This window comes from Gekko japonicus, unplaced genomic scaffold, assembly GCF_001447785.1.
Source record: "Gekko japonicus isolate JY-2015 unplaced genomic scaffold, Gekko_japonicus_V1.1 scaffold1025, whole genome shotgun sequence".
Taxonomy (NCBI): domain Eukaryota; kingdom Metazoa; phylum Chordata; class Lepidosauria; order Squamata; family Gekkonidae; genus Gekko; species Gekko japonicus.
In genome coordinates, this window is record NW_015169203.1 from 572,642 (window position 1) to 598,012 (window position 25,371).

The window sequence follows — 25,371 nt, forward strand, 5'->3', positions numbered from 1 at the left end:
GCTTCTGGAAACAGGTCCTAGAAGAAATAAACAAAATAACGGCAGAGCATATCCCATTGGACCCAGCCATACTAATTCTGAATGCAACACATACTACAGATGATAGAGAAGTGCATGTCTCTGCCACTTTGATAGCCACGTCAAGGCTCGCGATTGCTGCCTCTGCCTCCTGGAAGTCTTCGGCACCTCCATCCATGCACTAATGGAGGAACAAATGTTGGGATCATTTTGTGATGGAGAAAATAGCTGACACTTATAACATACTCACACAAAGACACACAGGGTCACAAACTAGATTTGTAAGAAAGTGGTTCGCTTTGATAACATATTTCACAGAAAATGACATACTGCCATCAAATCTTGGATACTCTGAGTGGTTGCATTTATAAGTTGTGAGCTTTTTGTAGGGTCATAGCACTATGTTAAACGACCATTTAAAATACTAGATTAGTAATTGAAATTACAGTTTAGCTGGAAATTCTATGGATTTGATATGCTGTACGTTATGAGCAACATGTTTGATATTATCACTGTTTTCCACTATATTAGTGATGTATGCATGTAATTTTTTATGTATGCTTCATTTATCTTTAAATAAAAAACTTAATAAATTGTTAAAAAACAATCCGAAGTAGAATTTCTGCCCACAAGGCTCTGCAGCTTACTGGGAACATTGGTTATAATCAAAATTGTCACTCAAGAAATATCGAGAACACTGCAAATGATGCTTTTGGACTTATGGTTGGAATCAAACTTGGAACGTTCAGAATGAGAACAAATTTCTGTCTTATTGGCCTCAGCACGCCTTACAATTGCATCTAACTGGAAAGAATGCACACCTCCCCCTATAGCCTTCTGGTATGAGAAAGTCTGGTACCATTGTATTATGTGTAAATTTTCTAACATGATAAATCATATGGAAACAGCTAAATCATACACCAATTTTGAGATGGTGCAGAGTTGTTTTCTGTTGCCCCAGAAGGTTGGACCAGAACCAACGAATTGAAATTAAATCAAAAGAGTTTTCAGCTAAACATTAGGAAGAACTTCCTGACAGAGTGGTTCCTCAGTGGAACAGGCTTCCTTGGGAGGTGGTGGGATCTCATTCTTTGTTGTTGTTCAGTCGCACAGTAAAGTCCGACTCTTCGCGACCCCATGGACCAGATCACGCCAGGCCTTCCGGTCTTCCGCCGTCCTCTGAAGTTTGCTCAATTTCATGTTTGTTGTATCTATGACACTGTCTAGCCATCTCATCCTACTTTAGAGGTTTTTAAACAGAGGCTAGATGGCCATCTGACAGCATTTAGGGTTCTGTGAACTTAGGCAGATCATGAGAAAGATGGCAGGAAGGGTTGCATCAGTGCTTAGGTCTCATGGCCTTTTCTTACCAATCCATACACACCCAGTTCTTACACACCCAGAGAAAGGCTGATCACCACTTTGGGGTCAGGCAGCAATTTTTCTCCAGACCAATTTGGCCAGAGATCCTGAAGGTCTTTTGCCATCTTCTGAGCATGGAGCAGGTGTCACTGGGGGTGTGGGGGGGAGGTAGTTGTGAGTTTCCTGCATTGTTAAGGGGGTTGGACGAGATAACCCTGGAGGTCCCTTCCAACTCTATGATTCTATGAACCCTGGGAGGTAGATTAGGCTGAGTGTATGTGACTGGCTCAAGGTCAACCAGTAAGCTTCAGTGGCAAAGAGGGGATTTGAACCTGGGTCTCTCAGATCCTAGTTCAACATTATGCTAATGCAACAGTTTGTTGATATGACAAAAGGCCCACAGATTAATCTCTGAAAGTCTTTTATCAATTATTTGATTGCCAAACTTTGGGCAAGGTGAGGGTTTACCCTGGGACAGTTAATTTAAGTTAGCACAATGGGAACAGGTGTAGTAGCTGTCCTTCTCCTGACTGCCTCCCTTTTGTTGTGGTTATGGCCCAAAACTTGTTTACTGGCCAAATGTAGTTGGGGGGCATAGACATCAGGGGGCAACATACATGAAGTTGGGGGGAGTCTGGGCAACAGAATATTGGAAATGTTGAGGTAATTAAATCCAAATTCTTAAAAACAATGAGCAATGCAGAGCTGTGGAATCCTATGGTTTGAAAACATAAGTGCAAAGCAACAGTTCTAATATGTTTCAGTGGGAGTGGCTAAATTTGAAAAATGGCAGGTGCTAGCATTATTGCAATATTTTTTTTTTTCCTGACAAGGCCTATAATCTTACCTCAGATAGACATTTTAGCAGACTTTGCATTTGCTAGGATAGAGCATTCTGCCATCATTACACTATTTTTTAAAAACAATTTTATTAGGATATATCAATAAATCCAACTGTACATCACCTTACAAACTGTAATATATCCTTTTCTCCTAATAACCCACCCCTTCTGACTTCCCACAGTGCTCCAACCTCCAGCCCAAATCTTGTATTTCCCTCTTTTCCCCCTTACTCATTGGTCAAATTCTACCGGTAACATATCTTTTAACTATTGTTCTTATATGTTTAAACTTATTCTAAATAACCTTCTTTCTTCAGTAATTATCAAAGCTAAATAAATTGTTTTTTACATCCCAATATTTCTCTAAGTATTCTTTAAAGTCCTTCCAACCTGCAAAAAATTCTTCTGCTTCCTGATTCTTAAGCTTTCTTGTCATTTTATTCCTTTCAACCATCCATAAAGAGTAACTTTTTTAGCCACTCCCAAATTCCGGGAGTTCTTTCTTGTTTCCAGCATTGAGCATATTGTCATTCTAGCAGTTGCAATGAAAATATCAACGGGTAATAATTTAAAAGAAAATTGTTATAAGATGATGTATAGATGGTATATGACACCAAAAAAGATAGCAAATATAAGTAGTAATATGTCAAACAAATGTTGGAAATGTAAAAAAAATTGAGGGCTCTTTTTACCATATGTGGTGGACGTGTGACAAAGCAAAAAACTTTTGGGCTGAGATCCATACAGAGATGGAGAAAATTATGAAATGTAAAATTAAGAAAGAACCTGAAATGCTACTTCTGGGACTTAAAATGGAAGAAGTCAACATTGCAAAATGGACTCTGATGTGGCATCATTCCACTATTTTTGAATGACATGGAAATTTTCATTTGCAAAATTAAATCTACTGTTAAAGGTATAAGATCCCTTCCATTTTAAAAAATCAGTAACTTTTGATGGTCATCCTCCTTCCTGTCTGAAAACATACTCTGAGTGATGTAACTTGCTTAATTCCAGATATCAAGAAATACTTGGTCTTGGGCAAGAGTAGTGGACCAGTTAAGATGGCTCTCCTCAGAGATTTATGGATCCATTTTTATATATATATAAAATGGATTTATATAAAATTTATACCCCACCCACCCCGCCGAAGCAGGCTCAGGGCAACTTACAAGGAATTAAAACACATAGATAGCCGTTAACACAATAATAAAATCATTTATTTCCAAAGTTCTCTGAAGTTAGTCAGTACCAATTTTGTCCATTGTCCAAAGGAACATATATATATATGTGTGTGTGTGTGTGTGTGTGTGTGTGTGTGTGTGTCATTTTGCTCAATTTACAGACCCATAAAATGCAAAAACTAGCTGAAGTTCCACTGGTGAAAAATGATCTAAGACTGTCAGGTAAAACTTGATTCTTCAAGTGGGATGTGATGCTATTCTTTGAGGGACCTTGGTTTAATAACTCAAAGGATATCTTTCTTTTGGTCTTAGGTATGATCTTTGATCTGAACAAAAAGTGTTTGTGGTATAACTTATAAAATATTGGTCAATTTTCTTCCCTGTATTTATGTGCAGACTTCATGTCATAGTTAAAGGTATTTTAGAAGTTATTTTTAGAGCTACTTTTCCATTCCATGGGAATTAGCTAGCAAAAAGCTCTGAACATTGCACCTATGGGTTCTACACTGTTACTTAAAGTGAAAATTTGTTCATATGAATCAAGACTGATGACAGTAGGTAATGATTGCAAGCTAGTTCTGAATATAACATGCCTATACCATAAGAAATATTAATTGATGTATGCAAGATTATATAACTCCAGGTTTTCATCAGGACAGTGATCTACTGGACCGGCGGAAACACTGCTTCGGTGTCCAATCTGAAAATGGAGAGGATCTCTACTTTTCTGTGGAATTAGAGTGTGAGCTCACATTATGGGAAAAGGCCTTCCAATCGACAACTTTTTTAGAAGTTGAACGAATACAGGTAAGAAGTTGAATGAATACAGGTAAGACACCTGAGATGCTCACTTTATCTATTTGTATGATATTAAAGCTGATTTTTTTAAAAAAAAAACATCGACAGCTGCTTTAGAATGTTTGTATAATACATTTTACCAAAACTTGTTACTAATACACTACTGGCTTTTTATTTGCTTAATGCCAGGGTTCTTGCAATCATAGCTTTGAAACTACTGATGAGAGAAGTTTGGTTCTTTGGTGCTGCCACTGCCAGTCAAGCCAAGGCTTTGGCTACTAGCAATGTTTAGTTATGGTCTTTTGTTATGTTGTTTGATGTTCTGAAGACAACCAATTGTGTAAGTCTTCCTGCTAAAAAAAGCTGAGATAGGGCAGTAATTATATCAATATATCTAACTCTCAACATGGCCAAATCTGTGAATGCTTAAATCCATAGACTGGAGTCATAACCAGACAACACAGATCTTTCTACACACCCCCAAATGCCCCAGCTTTGTAGGAAAATCTGAAATCTTTTTTTAAAAATCAACTGGCAGGTTTTAAAACCCCCAAAATAATAGAAGCAGTCCCTGTAGCTTTAAGAAACAAATGTCCTCTGGTCATTGCTAGGCTACCACAACACTATTGCCAGTTGAAGCCTTGGTGTCTTTCAGTAAAAGGCAGGGGGTGCAGGGCCATTTCCAGGGCTGTTTTGGCCTTTGAGGAAGGACACTTCAGGGCAGGCCTAGCAGTAGTCAATGGGCAACTTGGTGTAGTGGTTAAGAGTAGCAGCCTCTAATCTAGGGAACTGGGTTTGTTTCCCCACTCCTCCACATGCAGCCAGCTGGGTGACCTTGAGTCAGTCACAGTTCTCTCAGAGCTCTCTCAGCCCCACCTACCTCATAGGGTATCAGTTGTGGGGAGAGAAAAGAAAGGAAATTGTAAGCTGCCCTGAGTCTCCGAGTGAAGGGCAAGGTATAATTCAAACTCCTCCTCCTCCTCCTCTTCTTCTTCTTTTCCATGATTCACCCAGGCCCAGCTGCTCATTACTGTTCAACAACAGCACCCCACAGAAGCCAGTGTGGCATAGTGGTTAGAGTTTCAGACTAGGATCTTGGAAACCCAGGTTAGAATCACTTTTCTGCCATGGAGGCGCAGTTGTTGACCTCGAGCTAGTTACACACTGTCAGCCTAACATATCTTCACAGGGTTGTTGTAAATATAAAATGGAAGGCATGATCCCCATTGTGGAAAAAGGTGAGGGGGTAGATAAAAAGAAGGCTGGGTTGTGAGTAGGAAGGAGAGAAGGAAGCAGGGAGACCCAGCTGAGCTCTGAGCAGGAGGCAGAGGTGCTAGAGGGTGAGTGTTTTTTTACTTGCTTTCAGCTGAGGGGATTCAGCTGAGGATATTGTGTGGGAGAACTGGTCTGGGACTGGTCTAGGAGGGTGTGAAAATGCTTAGAGTTGTTGCAGAGTCCTGGCTGCTTGAGAGGGAGAGGAAGGGGCATTGTTTGACTGTGATTGACTGTACTTTAGTATTTAAGAAACCACCTTGACAGAGGCACGAGCCTCTGGCACGAGCTGAAGCCTAGGGACTCTTAGCCTAGGGGCTCTGTGAGATGCCCAAGAAGAGCCAGAAAGCGAAGGCCCTAGGCTTTTTGTCTTCCCCGTAAAGTAATTTGACTTCGACAAGAAAAACCACATAAATACAAAAGGGTTTTAAAAGGGGGATTATATTTACTTATTTTAAAAAGAATTATGAAGCCAGAATGCCAGCAGGGGGTTGGGGGCTATCCAGTGTTTTGCACGGAGTGTCACATGTATGACTATCTGCCCACTGGACAGAAGTCTTGGGTGTGTGCTCGGTGCAAGGAGCTCCTGGTTCTCAGGGAACGTGTGTGCTCCCTTGAGGCCAAGGTGGCTGACCTGGAGAAGCAGAGACAGTCAGCTAGGCGCACAGAAAAGACTCTCGGGGACTTGTTAGCTACGTCCCACTCTGGATCTGGCAGCCCCGCTGCTGTCAGGGAGCATGAGGGTCTAGGGGAAACAGGGCACCATGCTGAGGATAAGGGGAATGTGCCCTCAGAAGGGACCTCTTCCCCAGCTGGTGAGCGGCTCTCCTTTTGCACCAAGGAACCATCCCTGAGCAGGGTGGGAGGGGGGCTCTTGGTAGTGGGTGATTCGATCCTTAGGCAGGTAGACAGCTGGGTGGCGAACCCGCGTACTGACCGTATGGTGACTTGCCTGCCTGGTGCAAAGGTAGCGGACATTACGCGTGTTTTAGATAGGCTGGTAGATAGTGCTGGGGAGGAGCCAGTGGTCGTGGTGCATGTCGGCACCAACGATGTGGGGAAATGCAGTCGTGAGGTCCTGGAGGAGAAATTTAGGATGCTGGGCAGGAAACTTAGGTCCAGGACCTCCAAGGTAGCCTTCTCAGAAGTGCTACCTGTTCCACGCGCAGGGCCGGAGAGACAGGCACAGATCAGGAGTCTCAATGCGTGGATGAGACGATGGTGTAGGGGGGAAGGGTTCAGGTTTGTTAGGCACTGGGATACTTTTTGGAACAAGAGGGAGCTGTACAGGCGAGACGGTCTCCACTTGTCCCGAGAAGGAACCAGGCTGCTGGCACTTAAAATCAAAAAGGTGGCAGAGCAGCTTTTAAACTGAATATTGGGGGAAAGCCGACAGGAGATGAAAAGTCTCTGGTTCGGGTTGGCTCATCTCAGAGAGATGAGGGGGTACCTGTTGCTTTTCTACAGGGAGGTGGATTGAAATTGTCCACAGAGGCCATGGCTGGTGACATGGACTGCCGGACAACGACTCGAGATAGCAAGAGGAAGGATGCAGGCTTAACTTGTAAGGGAAATTACAGCTGTTTCTATACAAATGCTAGAAGTGTCCGAGGTAAAATCGGGGAGTTGGAGTGCTTGGTGTCGGAGGGAAAAATAGACATTGTGGGTATTTCTGAAACTTGGTGGGATGAGGAAAATCAGTGGGACACAGTGATTCCCGGTTATATATTATATCGGAAGGATAGGGGGGGAAGGGTTGGAGGTGGGGTAGCTCTGTATGTCAGAGAGGGTATAAAGTCTAGAAAGATTGAGAGGCTAAGTGAATTGGATTCGCTTCTGGAAGTTCTATGGGTTGAAATAGGGGGGCCAAAAGGAAACTTAACACTGGGAGTTTGTTATCGCCCACCAGATCAAAAGATAGAGGAGGATTATAAAACCGGGTCAGAACGTATAAGAGGAAGTACTTCTTCACCCAAAGAGTGATTAACACTTGGAATTCACTGCCACAGGAAGTGGTGGTTACAAGCATGGACGGCTTGAAAAGGGAATTAGATAAGCATATGGAGCAGAGGTCCATCAGTGGCTATTATCCATAAGGTATAGATAGGGACGCTGGGGCAAGTGATGCTCTGTCATCTTGGTGCTTGGGGGGGTCAACAGTGGGAGTGCTTCTAATGTCCTGGCCCCACTGGTGGACCTCCTGATGGCACTGGTATTTCTGGCCATTGTGTGATACAGAGTGTTGGACGGGATGGGCCTTTGGCCTGATCCAACATTGGCATCTCCAAAATTTTCTGGCTATGCCACTGGCTGTAATAATATATTAGTTTGAGAAGTTTGAATTTGGGATGTGCAGGTACAAATCTCCCTGAGTTATCTTAGCCTTAACCAACTTCATAGGATTGTGTGGGAGCTCAGTAGTTGCTGTGAGCTCACTGTGGAATGGGTGGGGATAAATGCATTTCTTAAAGCAATGCATACAAGTGATGGGGTTCCGGGGGGAAACTAGTCATAGTAATGGACAATTATGGGGTGATGAATTAACATATCTGGACTGCTGAGAAAGAGATTAGTTTTGGAAAGGGGAGTGATGAAGAACAGGGGACAGAAAAATATACTAGGGCCCTGGTCACACGGGCAGGAAACTGTGTGGGAGAAGCGTGGCTGTTTGCCCTGGGGCAAACTACTGCGCAGTTACTCGATCAGACCTCCTGTGGAGGTCCTGTGGAGGTACCGTGGAGGTTCCATGGCAAGGGAGAGGTGCTGATCACAGGACAAGCCGGCGCGCAACGAAGTAGCGCGCGCCGCGGCAAACTGTTTTTGTTTTGTGTGTACACGACGAATGCGCATGCTCAGTTGGGTGCGTGTGCGCCTCCACAGAGACGTGGACAAAAAAAACCCACCTTATTTGCAAGGGGACATGGGCGGGCGCCGGATGCCACCGGAAACGTGATCAGATGCCCGCCCTTGCCCCGCAGTTTCCGGAAACTAGTACCTCCAAGGTACTAGTTTTTTGCCACGCAGTTTCGGCTGGAAGCCTCAGTTGTGCCACGGGAGTGCTACGCTTCCCAGATGTGCTGGTGAGATCGCGGCCGGAAACTCCGCCTGTTTTCCGTCTCACTTGTGTGGCTTCTGTTCCGTGTGACCGCAGCCTAGGAGGAATTTAAATGGTGTATCTTGAATTAAAAGGTGCATGGTTGATCCAAAAGCTCTGTGTGGAAACAAAATAGAAGCAGGGATGTTCTCCAAATGCTTGAAAGAATTCACACTTATCCTAGGTAGATGTTTTGGAAGCTTTCATGCTTCTGCTTGAGCTAAAAGTTGTACAAGAGCAAGTCTTTCTTTGAATTTAGATTCACTTTACTTACAGGTAGGGCTATTTTTGGGCAGGAACGCACAGGAACAGAGTTCCAGCTGGCTTAAGAGTTGGCCACGCCCACTACAGCCAAAACCTCTGCACGAGTGGCTACAGAGGGAAGGCCTGGAGAGCAACCTCCCCAGCGACTCTGAGGCAGGTGGGCTGGGGGGGGCTGGAAGGATCAGGGAGGCATTTAAATGCTCCCCATGCCTTCCCCGGCCTGTCCAAGGGCCGGCTTGCCCGAGCTCCCTGCAGGTGTGGGGTGCCCAGGCAAGCCAAGGGAAGGTAGTTTAAACTGCCTTCCCTTCAAGGGGGGGCTTGCCCGGGCTCTCCACAGCCGCGGGGTGCCCGGGCAAGCCAAGGGGAGGCATGGGGTGTGGCCTAATATGCTAATGAGCTGTGCGATCAGGGGTGTGGCCTAATATGCTAGTGAGTTTCTGCTGTTGTGTGTATTCTATTATGCTAATGAGTTCCTGCTGGGCTTTTTCTACCAAAAAAGTCCTGCTTACAGACAACACTCTAGCCCAAAATGGAAAACCCTCTTTTTACCTGCTTCTGTGAAAAGGTGCCAACTCAGTACCTATAACTTAATTTTAGTTAATTCTTTAAAAATTCATAGCATGATTAGCGGCAGTTCTAACACAGTTTGAATTCCTTCTCTGTCTTATCAAACATCTTTCCCTCAAAAAGTTAACTGCATCAGATTTTTTTTAAATGCAAGTATGATACACGTCTAGTTACCTCTAGGTGACAGTACTTTCAGTCTCAGTTAAGGCTTCCCAGGTCCTAAAACCTAGCATAGCGGCTTTAACAGATTTTGTCCATAATGAGCAATTTGATGATTATTTTTGTGTTTTTAAGAAGAACTTTGCCTCTTCCCTGGGAATGTTTTTTTTTTAAAAAATGTACATTTATATTATGATTTTTACCCTCACATGCAACCCCCCCCCAAAAAAAAAAAGAGAGAGAGAAGGGAATATTTGTGCTCTCATTAATGTCTGAAGTCAGAATTCAGGCATGAACTTATGACCCAAGAATCTACAAGTCCATTTCCATTTCAAAAATGGGTTCGGATGGGTTTAGACCACATCATTCTTTCTCTGAATTAAACACCTCTTGCCAAACTGCAGTGTGCTGCAGGTCTTAGGCCTGAGAAATGAAATGCTTTAGGCTCTCCTCCTGAACCATAGCTATTGAATTATTCATGGATCCAATTTTAAGATTCTATATTTTTGGATCATAGTGGTAGTGAAAGATTAAATATTGAGCTGCCCGTTATATAGGAAACCTTCATTTTGAAAAGGTTTTTTATGGGTTTTAGTGTGTGAAATCAATAATCAAAACCAAATCATTCACTCTTTTATGGTGGGTATTACATTTTTAAGGCTTATATTAAAGTTGTAAGATCTTTGACATTATGTACTCTCTTGGCAATATTCCTCATTTCATTCTCTCCAGGTTCACAGCTAAAGGGATTAATTAAAGTAAGCAGAGAAACTTTAGCTGAAATAAAACCTCTGGCTAGAAGCCAAAGATCGAGAGACTGGAAGCTGACCTTTACCATTTTAACCTTTGGTACACATTAATCTCTCTTTACCAATTTTGACAGCTGTTCAAAGTCCATTATAATCTTTAACCTTTCAATATTTCTTACTTAAGAGTTGTGCTTGAGTACTGAAAGCTTTGTAGCCAGAGAAAGCAGGAGATTGACCCTTGGGTGAAATGACTGATGGAGCAAATCTAGCCTAGTCAGAGGTATTGAACTGCTAAATTAGAGCATTGAACTTGGCTTTTAGAGTAGAACTTTCCCTCAGTCTAAGGGGCCTCAGTTCTCATAATCATGTTAAAATAACCTGTGTTCCATCCACAACTCAAAGGGGCACCGTGGGATTTTAAATAAAGAAAATTTGTATACCCAGACATGACCTGGATAGCCCAGGTTTGCCCAAATCTCATCAGATCATGGAAGCTAAGCAGGGTTTTTGGCTACTATTTGGATGGGAGACCACCAAGGAATACCAGGCTAGTGACAGGGAAGCAGACAATGACAATAACCACTTCTATTAGTCTTTTTCCTTGAAAACCCTGAGGGGTCACTATAAGTCGGCTGTGACTTGACAGCACTTCACACACACACACACACACACATAAATAGAAACCATGGGTCACTGATAAGGATGAATATCACAACAATAAGCAGTTCGATCCTGGCTAATAACATAGAAGCTGGGGGGGGGGCTAATTTTTCAGCCATATTATTACCATATATGAATCAATTTTGTTTAACATGAGGGTTGGAAATGTTTGAGTTAATAATATACAGATGAATTCATATAAAACATATTTAATATGGTAAACGTGACATGAAAACATGAGCTCCAAAAAGCATATGATTCACAAATATAACTCATGTCACATGCTATAGATAGGTTTCATTTGCCTTAATACATAGATCTTTTCCCCATGAGAAAAATATGTAATATTCACCCACTATGCTTATTGGAAAGTCTGCATCTCATCATTTTTAGCAAAAAAACCCATTATATTGTTTCAGTTCTGTTGAAGTAAATTAAAATAATTGTCCTGAAGTTATATATAAATATCTGCAATCCATTTAGCCTGGTCAGTCCTGGTGGGTCTATTCCTCCTGCTAGAGGTTGGGAGGGAGCCCACTGGATAGCATCTTGCACAGCCCTTTATTCAGATTTGGGGTTGGACCTGAGGCTGTGCTATTTTGGTGGTTGGATCTATGTCCTGTCCTACTTAGTGACAGCTAGCAAGGTCATATCACTCTCTGTATATGAAATGTCTCCTTTTAAAGAAGAACAAGCCACCACAAAATTGAAAAATAGATTGGTGAACTTTGTCTAGGAAGTTACAAAAAGTGTATGCTTCAGTCATGCCACTTGTACCTGCTATACAATAAATGCCAATCATATATGGTTTGACATGTTGATTACGCTTCTAGAAGCAAAATAATGTTGCTACTGCATTAGTCACACCACCCGCCTCTCACCATTTCAAAATGACATACGAACAGGCCCAAAGAAAGATGGCATGAATATTGTTACAGCCACCAGAAAGAACAGGATAGTCTGGGCTCTGTTTTTTAAAAAGACTAATAGTGAAAGATGCAGTTTTGATGAGCTCTGATGTCTAGAAGATGATGGGTGGATTTTGATGTGATGATAGATATTGGACACACCTTTGCTTGGACAAAGGCTACAAAGAAACTGTTTAGACTTGAAATATAATGATCAAGGGAGGTAGAAGTCTGATTACTTTGAGGAACTGATACTGCTCTAAAGACAAGCACTGTCTGGATGCCAGCCTAATCTTCCCATTATTTATTAACTAGCAGATATTTTAAAATATCAGCCTATACATTCTTCTGCCAAAGAAACTGACCCTGTAAAATACACTCCTCATACCTTCTAACATGATTCCACAGGTCATCTCTATTGCTTTTGATGGCCTGCAGGTTAAGTAGTACTTCATCTCTAATTCAGCCCCTGCAGAGTGTGAGTGCTGTAAACAGTTCGCCTGGATGGGAAGTGGAATTTCTCTGCCTTCCCTTTAAGTTGTGGATCAACAAGTCAATATGGCACTTATACCATCCCCTTTGAAGGGACCTTGATGCACCATGTCTCGCAGCCTATTCTGGTGATGTTCATGACAAATCTGATCCTTTAATCTGGGTCAGTCTTTTTATACTGCCCCAGTCCATGCTAGGAATTAATGTGTGTGTGTGGGGGGGGGGAAGGCTCCACAGACAGGCTATGAATTCTTCAGTCAAGCTGGACAACATTCTGTGGGGAGTAACAAGCTTGCTGTGAGATCCTTCAGAGACACCTCCTCTCCATTCTTCAAATAATGTTGTGTCTCAGGGTCATGCACACTTTTTTCCCATGTGCAAGATGCCAAGTTTCATCCTTGGCATCTCCTACTGAAAAAGTTTCTGGTAATTGCGTTTGTCAAAAATCCTTAAAATTCTTTCATCTCTCCTCTGTGGTGATTTACTCTACAATAGAAAGAAAAAAAATTATCTGGTCTACTGTCTTGTCCACCACTTACAGCAGGGCTGGATTAAGGCCAACTAATGCCCTAAACACAGCCCCTCTACCCTTCTGACATTAAGACTCAATAAGCAGTGAAGGTAAAATAAGAGATTAAAAATTTAGTTTTCTTCCAATCCAAACCCCACAACTATATTAAATATAAACTTTTTACTAAATTTATTTAACACCAAATAGCAGTAAGCAATATAAGCAAATTATTTGCTTTTAATGATGGCAACAGGAAAAAATGCAGATTTTCAACACTTTTTAATAATAAAATTGTTATAAGGGGAAAATGCAAATACAGAAATTTATTGAAAACTATTTTGAATCACCCTCCCAAAGAGTATAAGGCAAAATATATCTGATATTATATCTACTGAAATTATGTGATCTTGAGAGCATACTTTTCAATTTTGAAAATCCTCTTTCTACAGAAATGGATGTTGGTGGGCAATTTTTTAAAAAGGTGTTCTAATGGAGAAATAGCATTATTTGTATGAAGCAAAACATCTATTTCATTGCTTTCTAACCTTTAATTTCAATGTACATGAATCAAAAGATGCAAAATAATGCTTCTTGTTGCCTAGTTATAACTTTATTTATACTTTAAGAAAAATTCTCCTAATTTTTTAAATTGAAAAGTCTTTGATCAAGTCCTCAAAACTAATGTGGCATAACAAATCTATACTTAACAGAAACAGGCATCCAGCCTGTCGTGTTGCATAGTTGCCCCTGCTACCTCCGCTTTCTTGGTGCTAGTGGTTCTACTGCCTATTATTTCTTATGAATAGCCATAATAGGAGTGACTGAGAAAAATATTTCATCTTCAAGGTGCCCCCCTTCCCTTGGTGCCCTAAGCACATCCTAATTTTGTTTAATGGTTAATCCAGGGCTGACTCAGAGGTTCCTACATTCTTTTCACATCTATGTCACTTTGTGGGATCAGACACAAGATCTTCCCCCACCTCCCCTCTGAAGGGAGATTGCCTGCTTCCCATTAATTAGATTATTCAGTTCAGTACTACCCCCGGGACAGATGCTATTTCAAATTATTCTTGTGTGTCAAGGAGGGTGCCTGAAACGGCCTATGTTCAGGTCCAGATCATCTAATTATGTCTTCAAACTTTTGTTTAGCTGTCTTCTTCATTGACCTCTCTAGAGTTTCCGCAGACAGTCCCTCTGCCACTGTGGATGGAAGCTCCCAGTGGTAGAATTCCAGCATTCCCCTTCGATTATACTTCGATTATGTTTTATAAAATGCACAGCAATTAAGGTGGCCCATGTGAGGCTGATATATTGTGTCCCCTGCTCTGTTGATGGTTGGTTGTTGATCTTTTCCAGGGCAACCCTTTTTATTTTACTGACTGAATTTCCTTTTGCATTTCTTAGTCTTTAGTCAGTACTTATTTTACTAAGATAGCTTTTGGGGCTTCCACACCTGCATTTTCTGGTATTTTTACCTATTTATACATGCCACCATGATAGAATTTGTATTTTTGGTGTTTATTCCACCCTTCAAGGGATGTCCAGATTCTTTCTTTCTTTCTTTCTTTCTTTCTTTCTTTCTTTCTTTCTTTCTTTCTTTCTTTCTTTCTTTCTCTCTCTCTCTCTCTCTCTCTCTCTCTCTCTCTCTTTCTTTCTTTCTTTCTCTCTCTCTCTCTCTTTCTGAGACAGAGCTAAGGCACATCATTCTTGTGGTCTCAGCCCTGCATTTTTCTCAGAACATTCTTCTGACTCTGAATTTCTGGAAATTAGTGTAGTCTCAGATGCCTTCTTCCCTATAGTGTGAAGACCCAGCTGTGGGTCTCTCTGACGTGGGGATACAGGGGCTTGCTCTTCGATGGCTTGCCTCTTTTCTCCAAGGTTGGGGACAGAGCAAACTTCAGAGGATGGCGGAAGACAGGAGGGCCTGGTGGGAGCTGGTCCATGGGGTCGCGAAGAGTCGGACTCGACTGTGCAACTGAACAACAACATAGCAGAGGAGGAACAATCACTGTCAGAAGCCTGCCTAACCTAACAAACAGGAAGTTGCTTAAATGTTATCAACCTGCCCAAATTACTTATTTATTCAAATATTTATATCTCACTTTTCCATGTGACTCAAGGCAGCTTTCAGGTCATACTGAAAAGCATAATAGGGGTGTGCAAAGAATTCCCCCCCCAGCTCCATTGTAGCCTATGGGGACAATTATCATCAATGGTCCCAATAGGCTAATAATCGAGACTTGATCTGGGGGTATCTGGGGCTCTGGTGCCTCTCCTTAAACCCTCCTCCACTTTTCAAAAAGATTGGACCAGGGTGTCCAATTCTATGGGCTCCAGAAGGAGGTGCCCCCTTCCAATGGAGGGGGAAATGACTCATGGTCTAAAACAGAAATCCCTGCACTGCCTGCTAAAAAAAAATTGTGCCAGCACCCCCTAGTGCAGCTTAGAGAGAACTATGGTTCTAACCTATGCCCCCTCCATTCATGAAGTTTCACAAGGTTAGGGTGTCTGATGCCCTGACCAGGACCCCCTACCAGATACTGTCTCTCAGTCCTCATGTTGCACAACACTATATTTACACTTGTTTCTGATGCCAAACATCTGTGCATTCCTTATATTCCTTGAATGTGACTTTTCTTGGGTTTTGGTCTGCTAGGCACCCAATACTACTTTGTATTGGTCTCTCAGGCTCCAGGAAGGATTGGTCAGCATCCTTACACAACCCATTCGTGTGGGTTGGTGAAGGCTATATGTCATGCCTGCCCCTGATCCGGCACCTGGGAGCTCTGAAACGGAGGACTCTGTGCCTAACATCATCAGAGGCACGAGAGTCCTAGCCAAACCTAAGTGCCGGAGAGGATGAATACCAAACCCCAGGACAGCTTGCACCTGAAGCCGATCAGGCAGTGCCGGGCCCCAGCAGTACGCCACCCGATTCTCCGCCACCTGTCGACCAGCTAAGGAATCAGAGACACCGGGACTTGGCAACCAGATGCAAGGAGGCACGCTTGCGCGATCGGAGAACAATGAGCCCAGAGTTCTAACAGAATCAAGGACTTCACAAGGCAGTGCTAATGAGTTAATGACCCAGCACGCTATTTGAACAGGTCACTGACTGATGGCAAATCGTGCTGGCAAACTAGTCCTTCGGACCAGAAGCTCTGCACCACTGACGCTGTTCCTGAGATCCTGTACTGACTGACTTCCCGGTTCCTGAATCCAGTCCGCGTTTTGACGACTCTCTGGATCTTGATCCTCGGTTCTATACCCTGACATTCGACACTCGCTTCTCTGGACTCTGACCCTTGGTAACGCTCTGACTACAGCTTGGCTTTGTGTATTGGGACGCTGGCTCTGCTTGTTTTTGATCTTTCTGGCTTTGACTCATGGACTAAACTGTAAACTCTCCCTCTCTGCCCGGCCCCCTTGCTCTGTTGTGACACTATAACACTCTGTCTTGAGTGCATGGCTGTTCAATGCCACTTCACATATCACAGCTGTCTCCAAAAGAATGCTATTTTTCTTTGAAGAAGAAGAAGAAGAGAGGAGATTGAATTTATCCCCCGCCCTTCACTCGGAGTCTCAGAGCGGCTTACGAACTCCTTTCCCTTCCCCTCCCCACAACAGACACCCTGTGAGGTAGGTGGGGCTGAGAGAGCTCTGAGAGAACTGTCCTTGAGGGAACAGCTCTGACAGAAGTATGGATTGACGGTCATCCAGCAGCTGCAAGTAGAGGAGTAGGGAATAAAACCCGGTTCTCCCAGATTAGAGTCCATGCACTTATATTTATTTATTTATTTATTGTTTCGATTTATAGCCCGCCCGCCCTGCAAGCAGGCTCAGGGCGGCTCACAAATAGGGCACATGCCAATTCATAAAATAGGTTAAAAACAACATAAAAACGATCAAGTGCTCTAGATGTTTCAATCAGTCTTCAATAAAAAGATGGCATCTTAAAGACGGTACTCACAGTTCAGTGGTGTCAGCTCCATGCAGCGCTGTTGTTCACTCCTCAGAGTGCCAGTTGGTAATGATGGTAAAGGTAGTGATGGTAAAAGTAGTGGCAGCTCCAACTCAAAAGCCTGGCGAAAGAGCTCCATCTTGCAGGCCCTATGGAACTGTGCAAGGTCCCACAGGGCCCGGATCTCCTCCGGGAGCTCATTCCACCAGGTAGGAGCCGCCACCGAAAAGGCCCTGGCCCTGGTAGCAGCAAACCTGGCCTCCTTGGAGCCTGAGGTCACCAGGAGATGTTGCATCCCCGACCGTAGTGCCCGTTGGGGAACATATAGGGAAAGGCGGTCCCTTAGGTAAGTCGGACCCCAGCCATATAGGGCTTTAAAGGTTAGAACCAGCACTCTGAAGCGAATCCGGTACGCTATTGGCAGCCAGTGCAGCGCTTTCAGCACAGGCTGGATGTGCTCCCGCCTAGGGAGGCCCATCAAAAGCCTGGCTGCAGCATTTGCACCAGCTGCAGCTTCTGGATTTGTGACAAAGGCAGCCCCATGTAGAGAGCATTGCAGTAGTCTATCTTAACCACTCCACCAAACTTTGCCACATTCTTGCATGTATTTTGGGACTTGCATGTATCTCTACACTACCAGTTAAAGGATAGCGGTGTTTTATTAGTGTGAGCTCTCCCAGCCAAAATAGAAAAGGCTTCAGAATTATGCTCACAGAGACAAAGCCATATATTTATAATAGAGAAATAACAGGACAACAAACCCATGCCAAATGCAGAATTATTATTTTTTATTTACAAAATTTGTATCCCACCATTCTGGCCTTACAAAGACCATCAAGGCAGCTAATGATTTAAAACATAATTGATAAAATCATTGTTTGAAACCATTAAAACCAACCCCCCAATCACACCTTATTAAAACAATAAAAAGCTAAAATACATAAAAACAGCAATTAAAACATTGTTTAGGAATGAACTATCATTGAGGGAATGCCAAATGAAACAAAAAAAGTCACAGAATGTAGTGAAATAATGTTAGGAGGGCATTCTCCTCCAGAGTTGATTTTATAAGTAAGAACTGTGAAATGGTCAGTGGATGGTTAAGAGTTCCCAGTCTTCCAGATATTTCTGAAAGCTTCTGCATGTAGTTGGCATAGGTTCATTCTCATATTTGTGACTGCACTAAATAACTAAATTAGGGGTGTGCAAAAAAAACCTATTATTTTTCAGGTTCAGGTATATTGAACCTGAAAAATATTGTTATTTCCCTATATTCCTGAATCCCAGTACAGATATGGTATTCAGATCTGGGAAATATTTGGAAAACCCATTTTTTTCTGGCTGCATGATCCCCAGAGTGTATAATGGAAAATTGATTTGGGGCTCTGGGGGAGCTGTAGATGCTCCAAATTTGCAGCATAGCTGCTGGTGCCTCTCCTCACCCCCCCCCCCAGTTTTAAAAAGATTGGAGGAGGGCATCCAATTCTATGGGCCCCCCAAAAAGGTGCCCCCATCCTCCATTACTTTCAAGGGAGGGGAAGAGGGCATTTAAAGAGACTGCAGTGTCTTTAAATGCTTACTCAGTTCACTCGCCAAATTGCACTACCACTGCTGCCATGTGGTTAGGAGAAGGCATTTAAAGAGGGTCTGTTTAAATGCCTTTTCCAAGCTGTGCTGCCACCATCACGGCAGTGGCAGGACTTGGTGAGTGAACTCAGAAGCCATTTAAACAGTCTCTTTAAATGCCTTCTCGGTTCACTTGCCAACTCGTAGCACAACAGTCTCTTTAAATGCCTTCTCCAAGCCGTGCTGTCGCTGCTGCAGCAGTGCAACTCAGCAAGTGAAAAACATTTAAAGATAATATTGGTTTTTATTTGGGCTCAGCTATACCTGTAGCCAAAAAGAAACTCTAATTTCTTCTAGACTTAAAAAAACCCAGAAAGGCAAAAAATTTTGGTTGGGTGTGTGTGTGTTTGGGTAAATCTAATGCACACCCCTAAACTAAATCTTCCAGGTAAGTAACTCTTGCATATCTCCACAGTTTTCAGTAGAAATAGTTCGGGCAAGCTGAAAAAAGTATACATTTTGTTTCTCAGCAAACAAATTGAAATGCCAGTATTTATTTTTAATTGGTAGACCAGCTCTACAGGCTATGAATGCATTACTGATTATTTCTCTCTAGCTGTTTCTATTTAAATACTGATTGCTTATAAAAAAATTCTGCAAGGTATTTTTCTGCTGCATCTTGCTAGAGGCAACCTAGATATTTCATTTTTTAAAGAGCCACGTCCAGGTTTCCCAGCTTCTAATCTCTTTCCCCGCAACCACACATCAGCTGCAGGGACTATCTGTTTAAAAGTAAAGGAGAGCCTGATTGAGCTGGGAACTATGATGAGGGGGGGGGGATGGGCCTTCCCGTCTGGGCCTTTTCCAGACCTGAAACAGCACTGGGAATGTAGTGTATTCAAAGCTGCCTCACAACATATCATGCATTCAAGGCAGCTTTGAATACACTACTGGGGGAAATAACTTTCCATATTCAGGTGCTCCATGTGCACTATTGTTTGCATGTAGAGCAGCCAAAAGGGGGAAATAACTCCCCCCAGCACCGTTTCTGGTTGGGAAAAGTCAGAGATAGGAACAGAGGAGCACTTCATCCTCCTACATCATAGGGCCCAGTTCAGACGACCTCCCTTCTGTTTTGGGAGCTCCCGGTCTCCACCGAAGGCAATGGTGGCCGGGGGCTGGTTTGCCGCCGCAGGGAAGACGGGACGACAACAGCGTCCCAGCACAGAGCGCTGGGACGTGGGGTGGGCGGAGCTAGCCTGGCCAGGCTCAGCTCTGCTCCCACCCCAAGCCAGTTGCTGCTTCGTGCTCATCGGAAGTGCTCCCTTGCCGGTTGCTGTTAATAAATTGTATATAGTTAATAAAGTGGCCCTTGTTTTGATCCAAACTATTGTCTGTCTCGTTACTCTGGCCAGGCTCGGCTCTGCTCCCACCCCAAGCCAGTTGCTGCTTCATGCTCACCCGCCCGCCCTGTTTTTTCTAGTGTAGGCTGAGGCTGGTCGCCCATGGGGGGCCAGGTAGGAATTTTTCGCTATTACCCACGATTGGCAATGGGGTGGTAGTGTTTTCGCCTACCTTACACTGGAGCAATGGAACAACGGGTAGGGGTGTGGCTGTTTAAATAGGTTGGTCACTTTGGCAGAATAGGGCAGAGAAGCAGAAATGGTGAGCACCTTAAGCCGTCCCGTGTTTTGGGAACTGGGGGGTCTTCAGGAACGGCCTGCGGGTTATTAAGGCCCTGGGTGGTGAATGAAGATCCCCTCTGGGGGCCTCTTGGGTAAGCTCCTCTCTGCAGGCTGTAAGGTTTCGGGGGTAGGCGCTCCCGGGAGGCTACCTGTGGCTGGGCTGCTGGTCGCAAGCCAGATTAATGGCCCAAGACCGGGGTTGGTGCCTCACCCACATATCAGACAAGGAGGCTGGTCAGCCTGACACCTGCCTTGTCTGTTCCGCTACCTAGGAAGTGCTCCCTTGCCGGTTGTTGTTAATAAATTGTATATAGTTAATAAAGTGGCCCTTGTTTTGATCCAAACTGTTGTCTGTCTCGTTATTCCGGCTGTGGGGGCAATAACCAGACAGCCCCCACAGCTGGGGGACTTGGATTTGATCCTTTAACAAATGTAACATCTAGTTTGGATCTTCAGCCTTATAGGGTTTGAGAGATTTTTGTCCCTGATTTTAATCAAAAAGTATTAAACTTTCACATACCTCTCCCATGTGAAAAGGATGGCCTTTTCAAGCAGTACAATGTCTCATATTTTGACAGTAATATTTGAAAGGAAAATACAATGCAATATTAGATGTTTATGTTTTCCATTATGAACCAGAAACCAACATTTCGGCAAGGAGTGATTTGATAATGAAATGTGTCACTAATTGAATCCCAGTGTTTAATAACACAGAACAAAATGTCACATGGGGTAGGTATAAAAATGTAAAAAGAGGAAGTCCTTTAGAATGAGAAACACTTATCAGGAATCAGTTATTTTAGTAACTGTGTTAGTAACTGCTTGCTGAAATGGAAGTTGGATAATTTGTCATTCTAAATTCTGCAGTTTTTGTGATGTAACACATTTTAAATACCCGTACTTTGATCAATTATTTGAAAAGAAGTTTTAAAAATAATGACACTCCCTTTCTCACAGTACAAGAACTTGTGGGCACTCCATGAAATTGCTGCGTGGTTGGGTTAGAACAGATAAAACGAAGTACTTCTTCACCCAAAGAGTGATTAACGCATGGAATTCACTGCCACAGAAGGTGGTGGCGGCTACAAGCATGCACAGCTTCAAGAGGGACCTGGATAAACATAAGGAACAGAGGTCCATCAGTGGCTATTAGCCACAAGATATAGATAGGAACTCACAGGCTGGGGCAGGTGATGCACTGTAATCTTGGTGCTTGGGGGGGGCAACAGTGGGAGGGCTTAGTGTCCTAGCCCCACTGCTGGACCTCCTGATGGCACCTGGTATTTTTGGCCACTGTGTGACAGAGTGTTGGACTAGATGGGCCATTGGCCTGATCCAACATTGGCTTTTCTTATGTTCTTATGACATATTGACCTGAAGTCTAAGGTATGAAAAAATCTAAAAAATCTAAAAATTCATTTCCAGAAGATTTTGCTTGGTGCAAGCCAAAAATGGACCCAGTCAGGACATTCACAGAAACCTAAAAGTTTTCCATTCCCTGACTCTTGATTATTAATAATTCCATGAAATGATTATACTTTGTCTTATGTAATTATTCTTTGTCTTACATTGACCTGTAAAAAAGGAAGCACTATGCAGAATTTGTATACAAAAGGAGCTCTCATCATTATACATTTCCACAAAGTTCCAGGTTCCTTTAAGGCAAAGGCTTTGATTCAGACATCTGCATGGGGACATATACTTCCCAGCCCTTTGGATCACAGCAGTGGCTTGCACCCCTGAACAGCTGTTCTTGAGGCTTAAACACCTTCTGGAATGGTGTGGGCTGTCACTGCAGTGATAATCTTGAAAAACTGGTACCTTTACCACTTAGGGTTGCCAGGCCCCTCCTGGCAACCGGAGGGGAGAGGGGCGACTTACTGGGAGCAGCAGGGAGGCCCATCTGATGTGCAGCGGCATGCCTACATGACTGCTGATGTGACCCAGAAGTGAGGTCATCACATCCAGGCTGTCAGAGCAATGCTCTGGTATTGGGCAAAAACTATGGTAAATTTGGCTTCTACCATAGGGTTATTGTGCAAATAACAGAGTGTCACCCCAGTGACCCAGATATGATGAGCTGCATCAATTTCCTTGCAGTGGACCTACTCTTCACACTACAGCAGGTGTCTTTTGCCACATAGTGTGATTTGAAAACCTAGGGGTATCTTAAGGAATGATGCTGCCAACATTTGAACTTCCAAAACCTGAAATATGAATGTCAGCAACATATAGAGACAGTGACGTGTAGTCATTAGAGTGCTGGACTACAATTTGCAAGACCCAGTTCAAATCCCTACTTGCCTTAAAACAGTTCAAATCCCTACTTGCCTTAAAACTTGCTGGGTGACCTTGGTCCAATCACTTTCTTTCAGGCCTCTCACAGGTCTGCTGTGAGGACAAAATGGAAGGGTGGGGAGCAACATATATTCTGCCCTGAACTCCTCAGAGGATTAGGGTAAACATATCTCCCTTATAAATAAAAGCTGAATGATGGTGGCACTTCTCTAGAACATTCCACACGCTCCGGAATTGGTTGGCGCCCTGGTGTGTCACTCAGAATCTGTCCCTATCCACTGGCTGCATTGCTTGAGTCTCGCCTCCAACATTCTAAACAGTTTGCTGTTCTTCTCCTTCCCCCATAGCCAGTCAGAACACAGAGGTTATTTGCATATGCAGCCTCATTGGCCTTTGCCTCAGAACACAGAGGTCGTTTGCATATGCAACTTGATTGGCTTTTGCCTCTAACATTCTAAACAGTTTGCTGTTTTGAGGTAAAATGTGTCCAATCTCCAGGTGAGGGCTGGAGATCACTCAGAATTACAACTGCTTTCCAGATGGCAGAGATCAGTTCCCCTGGAGAAAATGGTGGGCTCTGTATCCTTATATGCTGCTGAGGTGGCCCCCGTATGACAGCCAATGTGACGTAGCAGTCAGGGCTTCAGAGCACAGGAGAGGCTGCAGGTGTGTGGGGGTGGAAAGCTGAAGAGTGAGGGGGAAATAAAGGTAGGTTGATGATTGGCTGGGAAGTAGATAGGGTTGCCAACTCCAGGTGGGAAATTCCTGGAGATGTGAGGGATGGAGCCTGGAGAGGGTGAGGTTTCAGGAGGCGTGGGACCTCGGACAGGTACAAAGCCATAGACTCCACCCTCCAAACCAAGTATTCCCTTCTGGGGAACCATCGTTTCCAATCTCCAGGTGAGGGCTGGAGATCACTCAAACTTACAACTGTTCTTTAGGTAGCAGAGATCAGTTCCTCTGGAGAAAATGGTGGACTCAGTGTCATTATACCCTGCTGAGGTCACCACAGCAAATTGACACTGAGTGTCCAAGGCCGTGGCACCCACCCAGAGCCTCTTTCTAGAAGTCGTTGTATTTATTTCTACAACCGGCCTTTTTCCTAGTACTGAATAAATATTGTTCATCTTAAAAATGAAGGTAAGCATACAAGTTCTAGATCTTCTCCCGCTCCAATTTTCATCTAGGACTGAAAAGAACTCCTCTCCCCCATTCCCACCTACTTGTCTTTGGAATGCTGCTGCTCCTTCACCAGAGATAATGCCATGTAAGAAAGGAGGGAAGCCTGTCTTCCCTTTTCTGTTTGAGAAGCTGTGATGGGGCTGGCTGCTGCAGGATGGGAAGGTAATAAAGAAATGACTTCTCCTGCTCATCCACTTTGGTGATCTGAATATTGCTGCACTCAATGTGCAAGGGAGACCATGTTAGTGTTGCAGAACACATAACAGCTCCAGAGGGCAACTCAGGAAAACAGTGTGTGGGAGAAGGATTCAGACCCCTCTCATGCCATGGTCCTGGTCTGAATCAGGGTTCCCAAAATCTACTATTTACCATTATAACACCTACAGGATATCTGTGCTTGAATCTCTCAATTTGTCATTTAGAAAAAGTCAAGAATGTGTGTAATCCATTTTACTGCACAGGTTTGTTGACCTGTTGAGGTATTTCTCCCACTCTGCAACTATATTTTTGAGTTGTATGTACTTGAATAAAGTACTACTTAACATACTGTTTTTTCCCATTTTTCTTAGTGCAAAACATATGCCTGTGTGCTGGAGAGTCATCTTATGGGGCTTACTATTGACTTTGGAATGGGCTTTGTATGCTTCGATGCTGCAACAAAGGTAAAGCCATGAGAAGTGAACCCTTTGTGGTATGGGTACGTTAGTTCAAATAGTTCAAAGTATTACATTTTTCAGTTGAAAATTAAATAATCTTTTGAAGTCCATTACTGCAGCTTTTCTTCCTTTATCAAATACTCCCTATGCATTTGTTAAAATTCCTGTATTTTTATACCTCGAGGCAGAGGACAGCTCATTTTCTACACTCCTCTACTTTCTTCCTCCTTGATTCCCTAGTTCTCCACATGCAGCTGCTGACCTTCAGTCAGTTACAAGTTATTTCAGAGCTGTTCTCTCATGAGCAGTTCTCGAAAGAGCTCTCTCACCCCACCTACCTTACAGGCAATGCTCCCTCTAAGCTATGGAGTTTGTGAGCAAAAATTCTACATTGTGAGCTACTGGCATTAAAGTTGTGAGCAAGCGACTTGGCTACTGCATAAATTTGTTTGCTATGGAGCCATCCTTCCTGAGCTAAGACAAAAATGTGTGAGCTGGAGGCTAAAAAGCTGCAAGCTAGCTCACAGTAACTCAGCTTAGAAGGAACACTGCTCACAGGATGTCTGCTGTGGAAGGGAAAGGGGATTGTATACAGGAAGCAAGGAGGAACAGTTTAAGGCAAAGACCTTTCCTGTGTGGGGTGCATTGTCCTTGCACTGGCAGGTGGAGCAGCAGAATCTCACTTTTGGTGCTTGTGTCTTGAGCTGGAGTATCTGTAGTATTAGGTGTATGTTATAGTCATGTTTGTTCTTTTCCTGGGCTTTTCCCATCATTTTGTGAATATCAGTGGGCTGCAGGGAAGAGACAGGAAAGTTCTGTTCCACAGAGGAGAACTTTAGTCTGGATCCAGCCCAGTGTGGTATATTGGTTTGCGTGTTAGACTAGGATCCGGGATAGCCATATTCAAATTCCTGCTCTGCCATGAAGGTTGCTGGGTCACCTTAGCCCAGGCATTGTCTCTCTGCCTAACCTATGTCATAGTATTGTTGTGAGAATAAAATATGACTTATGGTGACCCTGTGAATTAATGACCCCATAGCGCCCTATAAATTACAACCTTGCTTGGGTCTTGCAAACTGATGGCCGTGGCTTCCTTTATTTAGTCAGTCCATCTCAGGTTGGGTCTTTGTCTTTTTCTTCTGC

The 25,371-nt window shown here is 43.5% G+C and overlaps 1 protein-coding gene across 2 annotated transcripts in view; it reads left to right on the forward strand.

Moving 5' to 3' along the window:
• The window catches only part of SNTG1 (syntrophin gamma 1), a 241,805-nt gene that overhangs the window by 187,799 nt on the left and 28,635 nt on the right, over nucleotides 1-25,371 (forward strand). For both annotated transcript variants that reach the window (XM_015416347.1, XM_015416348.1), the window contains exons 14-15: nucleotides 4,061-4,213; nucleotides 24,142-24,234. In XM_015416347.1, coding sequence (XP_015271833.1) covers nucleotides 4,061-4,213; nucleotides 24,142-24,234 — 246 coding nt within the window. The remainder of the gene's footprint in view (nucleotides 1-4,060; nucleotides 4,214-24,141; nucleotides 24,235-25,371) is intronic.